The sequence below is a fragment of the Podospora anserina genome, chromosome 5 (assembly GCF_000226545.1).
Source record: "Podospora anserina S mat+ genomic DNA chromosome 5, supercontig 9".
NCBI lineage: Eukaryota > Fungi > Ascomycota > Sordariomycetes > Sordariales > Podosporaceae > Podospora > Podospora anserina.
This window is the reverse complement of record NW_001914843.1, coordinates 677,924-690,061: the sequence shown is the minus strand read 5'-3', so window position 1 is coordinate 690,061 and position 12,138 is coordinate 677,924. Positions and strand designations below refer to the sequence as shown.

Genomic DNA, 12,138 nt, shown 5'->3' with positions numbered 1-12,138 from the left:
TCGATTTCACCACCACACCTTACCGAACGGACATTCCCGTTTTTGAAACGATAATCCGTTACCTGGGGGGGTTGATTGCGGCGTATGACATCTCGGGCATGAAGAAGGAATACAAAGTGCTGCTGGACAAGGCGGAGGAGCTGGCCGAGATCTTGATGAGCGTCTTTGACACGCCCAACAGGCTGCCGATCTTGTATTACCAGTGGCACCCGGCGTACAACATTGCGCCGAAACGGGCGGCGCAGAACGCGGGCGTGGCGGAGCTGGGGAGCATGAGCATGGAGTTTACGAGGTTGGCGCAGTTGACGGGGGAGAACAAGTATTATGATGCTGTGGCTAGGATTACGGACGCGTTTGAGGAGTTGCAGAATTGGAAGGGAAGGGGGAGGAGTGCGATTGAGGGGATTTTCCCGGAGCATTTGGATGCCAGTGGGTGCAATAGGAGTGCGCCTTGGCCGCCGGTTGATCAGCAGGAGAGGGAGGATGGGAGGGTTGATCTTGGGGTGGTGGGGGTTGATGGGTTGGGGGTTGTTGGGGGGACGGGGGTTAAGGTGCAGAGGAGGGAGGAGGTTGTCAGGGGGGATGATGGGGTTGGGGGGAGGGATCAAATGACGCCGGGAAGGCCGGGGAAGAAAAAGTTGCCGGACGGGTTTGAGTGTGCTCCTCAGGGGCTGGTGAGTTCGAATGCTTGGGGGTCGTACGGGATGGGCGGGAGTCAGGATTCGGCGTATGAGTACTTTCCTAAACAGTATTTGCTGCTGGGGGGGCTGGTGCCGAAGTACAAGACCATGCATGAGAAGACTGTGGCGGCGGTGAAGAAGCATCTCTTGTTTAGGCCGATGGCGAAGGGTGATCCGGATATTTTGTTTTCGGCCAAGGCGACGAGCAAAGATGGGACGGCCGACAGCTTGGACTATGAGTGGGAGATTACTCACTTGACTTGCTTTCTGGGTGGCATGTTTGGACTTGGGGGAAAGATCTTTGAGAGTCCGGAGGATGTCGAGATTGGGAAGAAGCTTGCGGAGGGTTGCTTCTGGGCCTACGATGTTATGCCCACGGGTATCATGCCTGAGTACGCCAAGATTATGCCTTGCAAGTCGGCGACGGATTGCAAGTTTAACGAGACGGCGTGGCATGAGCAGTTGGACTATAGGGCTTCGTATCGGGCGCAGGAGATGGAGAGGTATTACGAGAGCAAGGCTGCTTGGAAGGAGCAGGTGGAGGAGATTAAGAAGGAGCAGGCGCTGCAGAAGGAGAGGGTGGAGAAGGCAAAGGAGGAGGCGGCGAGACGGCCGGTGGCTAAGAGCAACGCCAATTCTGACACTGGTGCTGGGTCTGACCAGAAGACTGAGCCTAAGCAGCCGGTACAACAGCAGCAGCAGCAGCAGCAGCAAGAGGAAAAGCCCCAAGCACGGGAGGGGTCGTTCCCCTCTCGCTTCCAACGCCGCCAGTTGAATGGAACATTTAACGAGCCTAGAGGAGCGGACTTGCAAAACAGCCTGGATCTGAACTCTGCCCCCGTCACAAACACCAACACCAATGATGATGACTGGGCAACAACCTACTCGGACGACGACGACAGCCAAATCCCCCTTACGGAGTTGACCCTACCCCCGGAGCCAATCAAACCAATGACTCACGAAGAGTACATTGCCGACCGCCTGAAGAATGAGATCATCCCCCCCGGCTTCACCTCTTTGAGCGATAAACGCTACATCCTCCGGTATGTTTTTTTTTCTTTTCTTTTTTCTGTTTGTTTTCTTTCCCCATCATCCCATACTAACTCTGTATCCCTTACTTAGCCCCGAAGCAATCGAGTCGGTCTGGTACATGTACCGCATCACAGGCGATCCCAAGTGGCAAGAAAAGGGATGGAAAATGTTTGAGTCTGTGATTAAACACACGCAGACAGAGGTGGGACATTCAGCAATAAGGGACGTCACTGCCAAGGGTGACGCGGGCGGGATGGATGATAGTATGGAGAGTTTCTGGCTGGCGGAGACGCTGAAGTATTTTTATCTGTTGTTTGCGGAGCCCGAGGTGGTGAGTTTGGATGAGTGGGTTTTGAATACGGAGGCGCATCCTTTTAGGAGGCCGACGTAGAGGGGGAGATGGAGATATATATTATATAAATGTATATGATTTTGGATCCTGGGGGTTTTTCATCAAGTTAAGCAAAGGGATAAAATGGCGTTTGATGGGTTTTTTTTTTTTTTTTTGTGGATTGTTGATTTTTATCATGATGTTGTCAAGCAAGTAAGAGAACTGCTTGAAATAGAAAGACGCTCTCTTTGTTTCTGAACTTTACCAATACATCGTGATATCCCCTCCAACAAACCTTCCATTTCTTCCTACCTAAAAAGTTATATAACAACAAAGCTATCTTATGCTTGCCCCTCCCCTCCTCTTGTACATGCCATGCCTGTATGTATGTGTGTGTATATATCTATGTGTGTGTAACAAACGCTCAAACGCTTGCTCGTCTCCCTCCCAAAACCAAAGACTCTCCCTTTATCCATTACCTCCCCTTGCCTTCATTACTGCCCCCTCCCCAAATCATTAACCCTCCCCGCAATCTTGGCATACAGCTCCGTATCCAAAAAGCTATACGTTGGGTCCAACTCGCAGAATGGATGCTGGCTGAGCAAAACATCAGCCGTCGGACGTTCGCTCGAGACCCTGTTCTCTTACTGTCAGCAAACCACATCTTCCCCCCCCGGCGCCGTTGTGAAGAAAAAGAAACTTACACAGTAAAACAATCCAACATGAACGCAATCGCCACCGGGCTAATCACCTCCCTGATATCCTCCGGAATAGGCGGCGTCTCCCCGTTGGCAATCTTGTAAATCGCCCCCACCGCCTCCTCCTTGCTCCACGGCCTCCTCCCCGCAAACATCTCCAGCACCACGCACCCCAAGCTCCAAATATCAACCTTGGCGCTGTACCCCTCCCCCTGGCTCCTGATAACCTCGGGCGCCATCCAAAACACGCTCCCCTGCATCGAATTCGTCTTGTCGTTGCCGTAGATATTATCCGTCTTTTTCGAAATCCCAAAGTCCGAAATCTTGCACGTCCCGTCCAGGTCGAGAAGGATGTTATCAGCCTTTAGGTCGCGGTGGAGGATGCCTTCTCTGTGGAGGTACGCCAGCCCAGACAGCGTCTGCCGAGTCAGAGACGCGACGACGGGTTCTTCGAATTTCCCATGCTTGCGCAGGCAGGAGCCGATGCTGCCGCCGGAGATGTACTCCAAAAAGATGGAGATCGACGTCTCTTTCCTCTCGCAGCCGAGGTACTGCACAATGTTGACGTGATCCAAATGCTGCATCGTGTCGATCTCCTGGTCCAGCGCGGCGACCAGCTCCTGCATCTTTTTCTTGTCGCCCTGGGCGGCCTTGGGGTTGACTTCTACTTCCTTGACGGCGAGGAACTCGCCCGTCGTGGCGTTCATGCCCAAGTAAACTCTGCCAAAGGTTCCCTTGCCGATGAGCTGACCTTTGAACCAGCGGAAGGTGGTCTGGCGTTTGGGGATGCTCTCCCTGCTGTTGGTGGACCGGGTCGGGAGGCTGTCTTGGGGGATGGTGGTCAGCCCTCCCATGGCGAGGTTGAGGGACCCCCTGTCGGGTTGGATCTGGACGATGTTGGCGTTGAACATTTTTGTGCTCTTCCTCCTCATCAGGTTGGTGTTTCTATTCCCCGCGGCGGCGGCGGAGCTCTGAGCGTCGATTTGGCCAGGGCCCTGGGTGTACCGTTTGCCAAACTCGTTCGCCCCCCTGGCCACCTCACGGATAGACTTCATCCTCCCCAACCCGCCGCCCCCTCCCGACCGCCTGATGCTCCTATGCGCGAGCGACTGCATCGACACAGGCCTCGACTCAAGTGCCTTGAGCGTCGACTCATCCGATCCCAAGGTGTCGTTGTCATTGTAAAAAGTGTGCAACTTCCCAGTCGACAACCCCGGCGGCAGCGGCGGCAACGGCGGCACCGAAGCGCTCCCCTGATTGTTCTCATCCCCTTCCGCAATGGGCGACGGCGGCTCCTGATCCACCCCCTCCTCCAGCACCGGCTGGTCAACATCCAGGTCGGGAAAGAAATCCTCCAGGTTGTTAACCAGCGCGTCCGTCGGAGGACGATTGGCCCACACGTCCTTCTCGATGAACGACTTCCTCCTGCTAATCTTGCTGTCCTTCTCCTCCGAGTCCCACCCCCCTTCACTCTGCGGCGTCCCCGGCGTCCCCCTCCTCTGCGAAGACGACCTCCCGCTATCATCATCCTCCAACGGCGTCTTCCCCCCCGCACTGCTCGACTGCGGCGAGACGGCAAACGCCACCGAAAGCGTCTTCTTCGCCCGGCTGTTGCTCCCCGACCTCGTGTTCAGCCTCAAACTCGGCCGTTTCCCGGTGCCGGTGCCGGAAGCACCATCCGAATCGCCGCTGTTCCCTTCGGCTGGCGCTGTCGTCTTGCCCTTGTCCGGACCGGAGTTCCTCGCCGCGATGGGAATGGCAAACAGCCCATCATCCGAATCATCATCCGAGTCCGAGTCGTCCACCTTCTTACTCGCCCGCGTCGAGCTCGCCGAGAAGGTCACATCGTTGTCCGTGAAATCGGTATCCGGACCGTGTGATTTCCGCTTCTTGGCTACAGCCGCCTGGCTGCTGAAGGAATCACTCGGCCGCCGTCGGGAGCTTGGGCTGACGTTCCCGGGCGACGGGGCGCGCGCTACATTACGCATCTTAGCAATTGTTCCATTTTGAGCTTGGTGGTTGTGATTCTGGTCCAGGCATCCATCACCACTATTCCCACCACCATCCGGCATCCGCGACGCCGTGGGAGGAGCAGGTGTCCCGTTGGGAGAGTAGTCCGGAACAAGGAAGGGCACGTTCTTCGAGCTCCATGTGTAAGAGCCCGGCGAGCCCGGCATCCCTCCCGGTCTCGGACTTCCTCCGCCAGAACCAGATCTCTCTCGCTGGTGCGCTGGTCCAAAGTTGACAGTTGACATGGCCTTCTTACCTCTTTGAAGCTCCTGGGACGTAATAGGTTCCGTGGCCACCCGGTGCGGCGACGGCTGTCGTTGTTGCATCATGCCACCCCCTGGCCGGGGCCGCGCTATGCTGGCCATGCCGTCGCTCATGCCCACTAGCAGCGCCCCGATGCCCGCCGACGGGTCGGCTACGGGACCCCATCGCTTCTGCTTCTCAAACACGACGTCGCCGCTGCTGCGCAAGTCAGACGACGTCTTCCGCTTGGGGTGGTACCCGCTGTCGCCCGACAGGCGCAGGCCGTGGCCCGTCTTCTTCAACGAGTTCGCCTTGATCAGCGTGGCCGAGGGGTCGCTAGGGGGCGCCGGCGGCTTGCGCTGGGGCAGCAAAGTGTCCATCTTTCGGTCCTCAAAGGGCGAGTGCCGAGGCTGGTCGAAATCGACGGTTCTGCCAACAATGGAAGACGAGGGGCTCCTGTCAGCAACGTGATTGTTTTCAGCGACCTGCTTACGTTTGGCAAGATACTCTTTTTGTTTCCTCAGCTGCTCGGTCCGGTACTCGATCGCTTCTGCAGTCAGCATCTTGTCCTCTCCCTCCTTGCCCGTCAGCGTGTTCTGCCTCGAGGTCGGCGGCGACGAACTAGACCGCATCCTTCCGTTCAGCTTGACATAAGTCTCCTCGTCCATGGCGATCTGGGCGCCCGTCTGGCGCATCTGTGGCGGTCCACCCACACGGACAAACAGCTTCAGCGTTCCAATCGCATCAGCCCTCTGCGTCTTGATGGCCAGCAGCTTCGAATCATCAAGAGCCTCCCCATCATGCTCAAACTTGCCCAGCTCGGTGGGGTAGAGGTGAGCCCCCTCGCTCTCGGGCAGCCCCAAGTTGATGCAGATCAACTGCCTCAAATCCGATGCCGTCTCGATATCCGTCACATCCAGCATCCGATAATTCCAACAATCAGCCGTGGCAAGAATGAACACCCTCGGCCCGCCCCGATTCGCCCTCACATTGCCCGCATGATGATGCCCGTACGTGCCCGCACTGCTCCCCGGCCTGTTATCCCCCAAGCTCTGCGGCTTAAAACTCAACCCCGGACTCGTCGGCGAATCCTCATCCCCCCCAAACCCATCATCCTTCCTCCCGTGCTTCTTCCTCGTAAAAATCGACAAGAACGAACCACTCCCCTTTGCGCTCCCAGGCGGCTCCCCCGCACTCCTATCCCCGCCACCAGACTCCTGCGGAGACGGCCTCCCCCCATCCTGGGCATGCCGCCTGTCATTCGCATTCCGGGCGGCATTCACCACATCTGCGATATTCATACCGCTCTTCAACATGGCGGCCGCGTCGGCAGGTACACCGCTGCCGTAGATTGCTGCACTGGACGAGACAGAGTCGGTGCTGTTTCGCGATCGGTGGCCGAACCTGCTGCTGTGTGGAGACGCTGAGAGATTTCCGGCAGTGGAGGACGGGAAAAGACCCGAGGCGGGATTCGGGCTTCCAGCACTCGGGCTGTCCCTGCCGCCGCCGCCGCCGCCGCCGCCGCCTCCGCCCAACGGGGTCGAACCACCACGGAATGTGCCACCCGCCTCGCCTGACTCACTCAACGTCGGGCTGTGGCGGCGGCTGGTGTCGATTTCTTTCATCATGTTTCTGTGATCCGTCGGCATGGTGCTGCTGAGCGTAGGCATCGTCGTGGCGCGAGACTGGGAGAACCTCCTGCTAAACCCAAACTCTGGGATCTTGATCGGATTGGGCGTCTGTTTGTCACCATCATCAGCATCTGTCACTCCCGTATCCCAAAACCCATCATCCACACTCACATTAGGGCTCTCGGCCGACCTGTTCCCCGTCTGACCCCCCGTCACCGCGGGCGGGGCGCTTGTCGAATTCTGCCTCGCATGCTGCGGCTGCTGCTGTCCCCCGCCTAACCTCCCCCCCTTCACCTCCACCGGCCTCCCCGTAACAATACTCCTCACCAACCTCCTCATCCTCTTCCCCTCCTCCCTCTCCCTCGCCTGGTTCCATTCCGGCCCGCTCAGCGCCAGCAACCGCGGATAAACCTGCTGATGCATCATCCCAAAATTCCCCCTCCCCCCATGACTGCTCCCCAACTCCAAAAACCTCGCCCCGTCCAGCCCAAGATACTTGAACGTCTCCTGCCAGTGACTCGAAAAGCTATTCGCCTGCAACCACCCCAGCACCTTCTCCATCGGCCACTGCGCCGCCAGCTCAGGTGGGACAGAAACCGAAGAGACAGTAGCATTGCTCGTCGTCGACGACCCCCGCTGCGCCATAGCATTCGCGTACAACCTATCCCTCCCCGAGCTCTCATCCAGCGGCGTCGCCGTGGCAGACTCCAAATGTGCACCCATGTTCCACCCTATAGCGCTATCCTCCAGCCCCAGCCCGGGTATACCCACCCCTTCACCATATGTATCCCCCTGCGGAATATACGTCGCACTTGTCAGCGCCCCCATCTGATCACTTTGTTGCTGTTGTTGTTGTTGTTGTTGTTGTTGTTGTTGTTGTTGTTGTTGTTGTTGTTGTTGTTGTTGTTGTTGTTGTTGTTGTTGTTGTTGTTGTTGTTGTTGCTGTTGCTGTTGCTGTTGCTGTTGTTGTTGCTGTTGTTGTTGCTGTTGCTGTTGCTGCTGTTGCTGTTGCTGTTGCGGAGGTGGAGGAGGCGGGACAGTGTACGTCGCCCCGTTATTCGCAGCCGCAAGAACCTGAGCGTGATACTTTGGATCGTAAGCCCTCAGCACACCACCACTCCCCCCCCCACCACCACCGCCAGCACCACCACCCGGTGGAGGAGGCGGGATGTTGAACGCTGTTCTCCCGTCGTATGCCCTTCCCCATGCCCCATGCCACGGCGCGGTTGATCCCAGCGCACTCGGGGGGGCAATCGCACTGTTTGGAAACCCGCTGTTTGGTGGGGGGCCCGAGGGGGGAGGGGGGAGGAGGACGTTGCCGGTTGTTGAGGGGGCGTTTGGATGGCGAGGGGGAGGAGGGGGGATTGTCATCATGGGGTTGTTGATCCCGACGGTTGGCGGTGGAGGGGACATGGGCGGAGGAGGTGGCGGGACGTGGAAGGGGCGGGTTGCGTCCCTTTGTCCGGGAGGGTTGTACATTTTGTCTTCCTCTTTTTCGTTTTATAGCTACAGAAACTCTGGGAGTGTAAAATCGATGTTGGTTTTGTTTTGCCCAACACACTTCGGGGAGCGGAGGGTAGGGGAGATACGCTCCCGCTTTCGAGATATAGAGGTGGGCGCACTATATGAGCAAAGAGAGTTTTGGGCAGAAGAAGAGATCACGAGAGATGATGTGTATAATAAAGAGGTTGTCAAAAAAGTTGCCTGGTTTGTTCGAGGAACCCAATCACGTCTGGACCAAACGAAAGACAGGAGCGCGGAGAGATTTTATGTGGGTAACTTTTGGTAGGACGGCAGGTAGGCAATCGACGGTGGTATCAGCGGTCGACGTTCGAAGCCTCGTTGTCGTCACAAGCCGGTGGCACACGAGAGAGAGAGAGAGAGAAAAGATGCGGCGTAGGTAGGTAGGTAGCAGGTAATCGATCACTTGTGATCCTGATCAGATCCTCGGCGCATCCAAGGTCGGTAAGGAGCACCTGTGGAGATGGTGATTTGCGACAACGACGACGACGGGGTGGAGAAAAGAGAAAGGAAGAAGGACCAGGCCAGGCCAGGGCGGCAGCGCGGCTGTGTCCCGCTTCTCCTCTCTCTTTGTCGTTTATTAGAATGTGCGATGGGCAGAAGCGCTTCGGGATTGTTGGACAGCAATTCACAAGGCAGGAGGAGCAGAGGTCCACGGTGGGTGGACGAATGGGATGATGAAGCGGGGCCCAATCTTGGGCGAACGGGGGTGGTGGGAGTGGGGTATTGGCTGTGCAGCACGGGACACCACCCTCCTGCAGTTCAGGGATTAGGGCACTCTCAGGGCGCTTCCCCATGAGATGCATTGATATCTGGACTTGGTTTACCACCGTCTACAAGGCAGCCGTTAAGTAGATAAGAGTTTCACGCCGTTTTCACCACTGCCCCTAGCTGCACCACCACCGTTTTCTGTGGGAATGGGCATGATCCCGTCCAGCCGGGCACCCAAACATGATATCACCTGTCCGAGGTTTTGGTAAGGTACCTCAAAGAGTCGGGGTGTCAAGTATCCCCAGTCATCATGATACACCCAACAGGAACGATCCAGAAACTCCCAATTCGTAGAGGCGCATTTACTCATCCCTCATTATATATACTCCCTTACTTACCAAACGTGCTATGTTACCAAAATAAAATGTAAAAGGTATCGCTGATCCTCTCTATCAAACCTCAAGAATTATATGTATATGTACTTGCTGCGACCCTTTCAACCCCCCCAGACCCCCTTCAAAAAAAAAAAAAAAAAAAAAAAAAAAAAAAAAAAAAAAAAGAGTGTGCCCCATCCTCTTAATCCATCATTCACATTTACATCACCGAGCAACTCCCCACAAAATCCACAGCATTACTCAGCTGATCATAATACCCCCCCTCCCCCTCCCCAATGTTATGCTTCTTGACCACCCCCGTAATCTTCAACACCTGCTCTCCCTTCCCATGCCACCACCTCAACCTCTGCAGCATAATAGACTCCTCCTCATCACTGCTGATCTCCCACTTCCCCGAGCTCACCTCCACAATGCACTCATCCTTTGGAAAATGGTAATCAGGAAGGAGAATGATCGTCGGCGTGTCTGTTTCGGCTGCTTTATGGGCGATGATGGTCATGTTGAACTGGCACTGCTTGAGATCGAAAAAGTAATTCTTGATAGTCCCGACCGTAACGACAGGTGCCGGTCGCACGTAGGCTTCGGCAGCTCGGTACCCAGGAGCGACAGTGAGCTCGGGCTGCCGACTGGTCACCTCACTCGAGATGGACGGGTTGGTGATGGACCGCCTGAGGTTAGCTGGCGTGACACTGCCGTCATCATCAACTTCTTTGCGCTGGCTGCCGTCGCCGGGTTTGAGGAGGCTCGATGTCGAGGGTGATCGGGGTATCGGCGAGACAGGAAGCAGCTTGTCGTCTATCGAAAAGATGGAAAGATCTTCACCATTCCATTGATCTCCTCTTTCGTGCACATTCTTGGTCATGTAGAGCCACAGCGTGTAACCCTCCAGACCGGAAGACTCCACGGCGAAGTGGTTGGCGTCCATGGCAGCCGACTGGCTGGCGTAATCCCCCGTCTTGTACGCCTTCTGGTCGTCCATGTCGTATGGGATACCAAACTCGGTCATGACACAAGGCACGTTCCCGATGTAGTCCAAGCCCTCTTGCCTCATGGTTGCGTGTTGTTCCGCAAAACACTTTCGGATAGCCGTCTCACCGAACCGTAGACCCGAAGCCGGCGTCCAGTACTTCCCGCGCAAGACACCTATTACATCGATATTCCAGTACCGATTCCATTTCTTGGTCATCAGAGTGATGCCGTCATACCAATGCGGGGCATAAACGAGAAGAGGGTCATCGCCATCCGGAGTCCCCTTGATCTTTGGCGGGAGCTCCATCGTCGGGCCTTGCAGAAGGATAACGGCGTTCTTGTGGTGACTTCGAATAGCATCCCGGTATGCCCGGAAGTACTCCATGAAGAAGTTGTTGGTGAAATAAGGATAGTCAATATGCTCCCCCGTCGTCGGGTGTATCCCAAAGTAGTTCTTCTTGAGCAGCGTATCGGTAGCCGGGTCCCATACCCCATGCTGAGCCCAGATGCACTCGCCCAGCTTCCACCCGGGATCTCTCTTGTACCCATAACGGGACTCGTCGTAGTCGGCCGGCAACCACGCAACCTCGCCATGGGGATCCACCAACGTCCGCCCTACTTTGTAGGGCCCAATCTGACCCATATCCCACGTCTCAACCTCGACAGCCCGCCCTGACCCGGTCAGAATGGTCTGCCATATCGTCGGACACGTGCCCTTCTTCAAATTCTGCTCTTTCGGAATCACACTGATGTCTTCATACCCGATCATGCCCTTGTTTGGCTCGTTCAAGCTCTCCCACCCAAAGACGACATCGTTCTCAATGTCACCAGCCTCGTGTATCCTCTTGGCCAAATGCTCACAGGCACGGATGAAGTGCCCTTGCAGGTAGTCCTGGATGTTCATCCCATCAATGATGCATTTCGGCGCAAACGTCTTGCCGGCAAAGAAGAAGGTGAACATGGTAGCCGCAGCAAGGCGGTAGTAATTGGTTGACCAAATCATCTTTGGGAATTTCTCGGGTTCCGGATAGACATTGTGTACAATAGCAGCTTCCGTCGCAGCAAAGCTCTGTGGGTTCAGACCGGCAGCGTACAACGTCCACATGGGCGCCCCAGATCCGCCCGAGAATCGCGACCACTGTAACGAGCACGGATAGCATCAGACACAAGGCACTCTGCCGCAGCCAGACAAGAACAACAAAATACGCACCACATCCTGATGAGGATCCATGAAAATGTAAAATCCATAGTCTCTCGCAGCGCGCAAGACACCGATCGTGTTATCAATCCACTCCTCGTCGTAGATACCCGGCCCGGCGGCTTCGATGGCCTCCCAGGTAAAGACATAGCGGATGGTGTTGTAACCGCAGCGTTTTAGCCTCGAGAAGTGGAGATGGGCTTCTTCTTTGGGGAACGGTCGTCCTGTGAACCTGACACTGTCGCCGTCGAAGAAGTTCTCGGCCATGTGGGAAGGCTGGTCGGGTATGCTGGGGTACTTGGCATCGCCGGCGACGTTGATGCCTCGGAGGGTGACCTGGCGGCCGTGGGCGTCTCGAAACTTGCCGTTTTCGACAATCAATCGAAAGCCGGCGCCGGTCATTTTTGCTTTTTTAAATCTCGAGGGCCGAAGGCAGCAGAAGGTTACGGATAACGGTGGGCTTGTTCAGTTTGGGAGTTAGGGCAGTGGTCGTTCGTTGTTGAGTGAGCGCCTGCCCCTTGTTCCACGCCTGGGCGCAGTGAATGACGTGGGCGAGACAAGGGTGACCAGGCGAGCCGGACGCTTGGGCCGGCCATCATTTGAAGACGCAAGTGGCAACCAGCAGGAGCAATGATTGGATATGAGATCAAAACTGCAGCTCTTATTCGGATCGTGAAGAAAAACAAGAGACAATTCTCTCCTTTCATCAGAAGGCAGCG

At 56.1% G+C, this 12,138-nt stretch overlaps 3 protein-coding genes across 3 annotated transcripts; 1 reads left to right on the top strand and 2 right to left on the bottom strand.

Annotated features, from left to right (window-relative positions):
* Positions 1 to 2: 2 nt before the first annotated feature.
* PODANS_5_9380 (uncharacterized protein) lies at positions 3 to 2,103 on the top strand (the record flags this gene model as incomplete). Its single annotated transcript, XM_001904722.1, has 2 exons — positions 3 to 1,723; positions 1,803 to 2,103. Coding segments are annotated over 2 exons (2,022 nt in total), but the record flags the coding sequence as incomplete, so codon positions are not given.
* A 434-nt stretch (positions 2,104 to 2,537) lies between these two features.
* Positions 2,538 to 8,104, bottom strand: PODANS_5_9370 (uncharacterized protein; the record flags this gene model as incomplete). The annotated part of the gene is made up of 2 exons (XM_001904721.1): positions 2,538 to 2,679; positions 2,748 to 8,104. The coding sequence occupies 2 exons, from the start codon at positions 8,102 to 8,104 to the stop codon at positions 2,538 to 2,540; spliced, it is 5,499 nt and encodes a 1,832-aa protein (XP_001904756.1).
* A 1,347-nt stretch (positions 8,105 to 9,451) lies between these two features.
* On the bottom strand, positions 9,452 to 11,821 carry PODANS_5_9360 (uncharacterized protein; the record flags this gene model as incomplete). The annotated part of the gene is made up of 2 exons (XM_001904720.1): positions 9,452 to 11,359; positions 11,432 to 11,821. 2 exons carry the CDS (start codon positions 11,819 to 11,821, stop codon positions 9,452 to 9,454), a joined length of 2,298 nt encoding a protein of 765 aa, XP_001904755.1.
* Between the last annotated feature and the right edge of the window lie 317 nt (positions 11,822 to 12,138).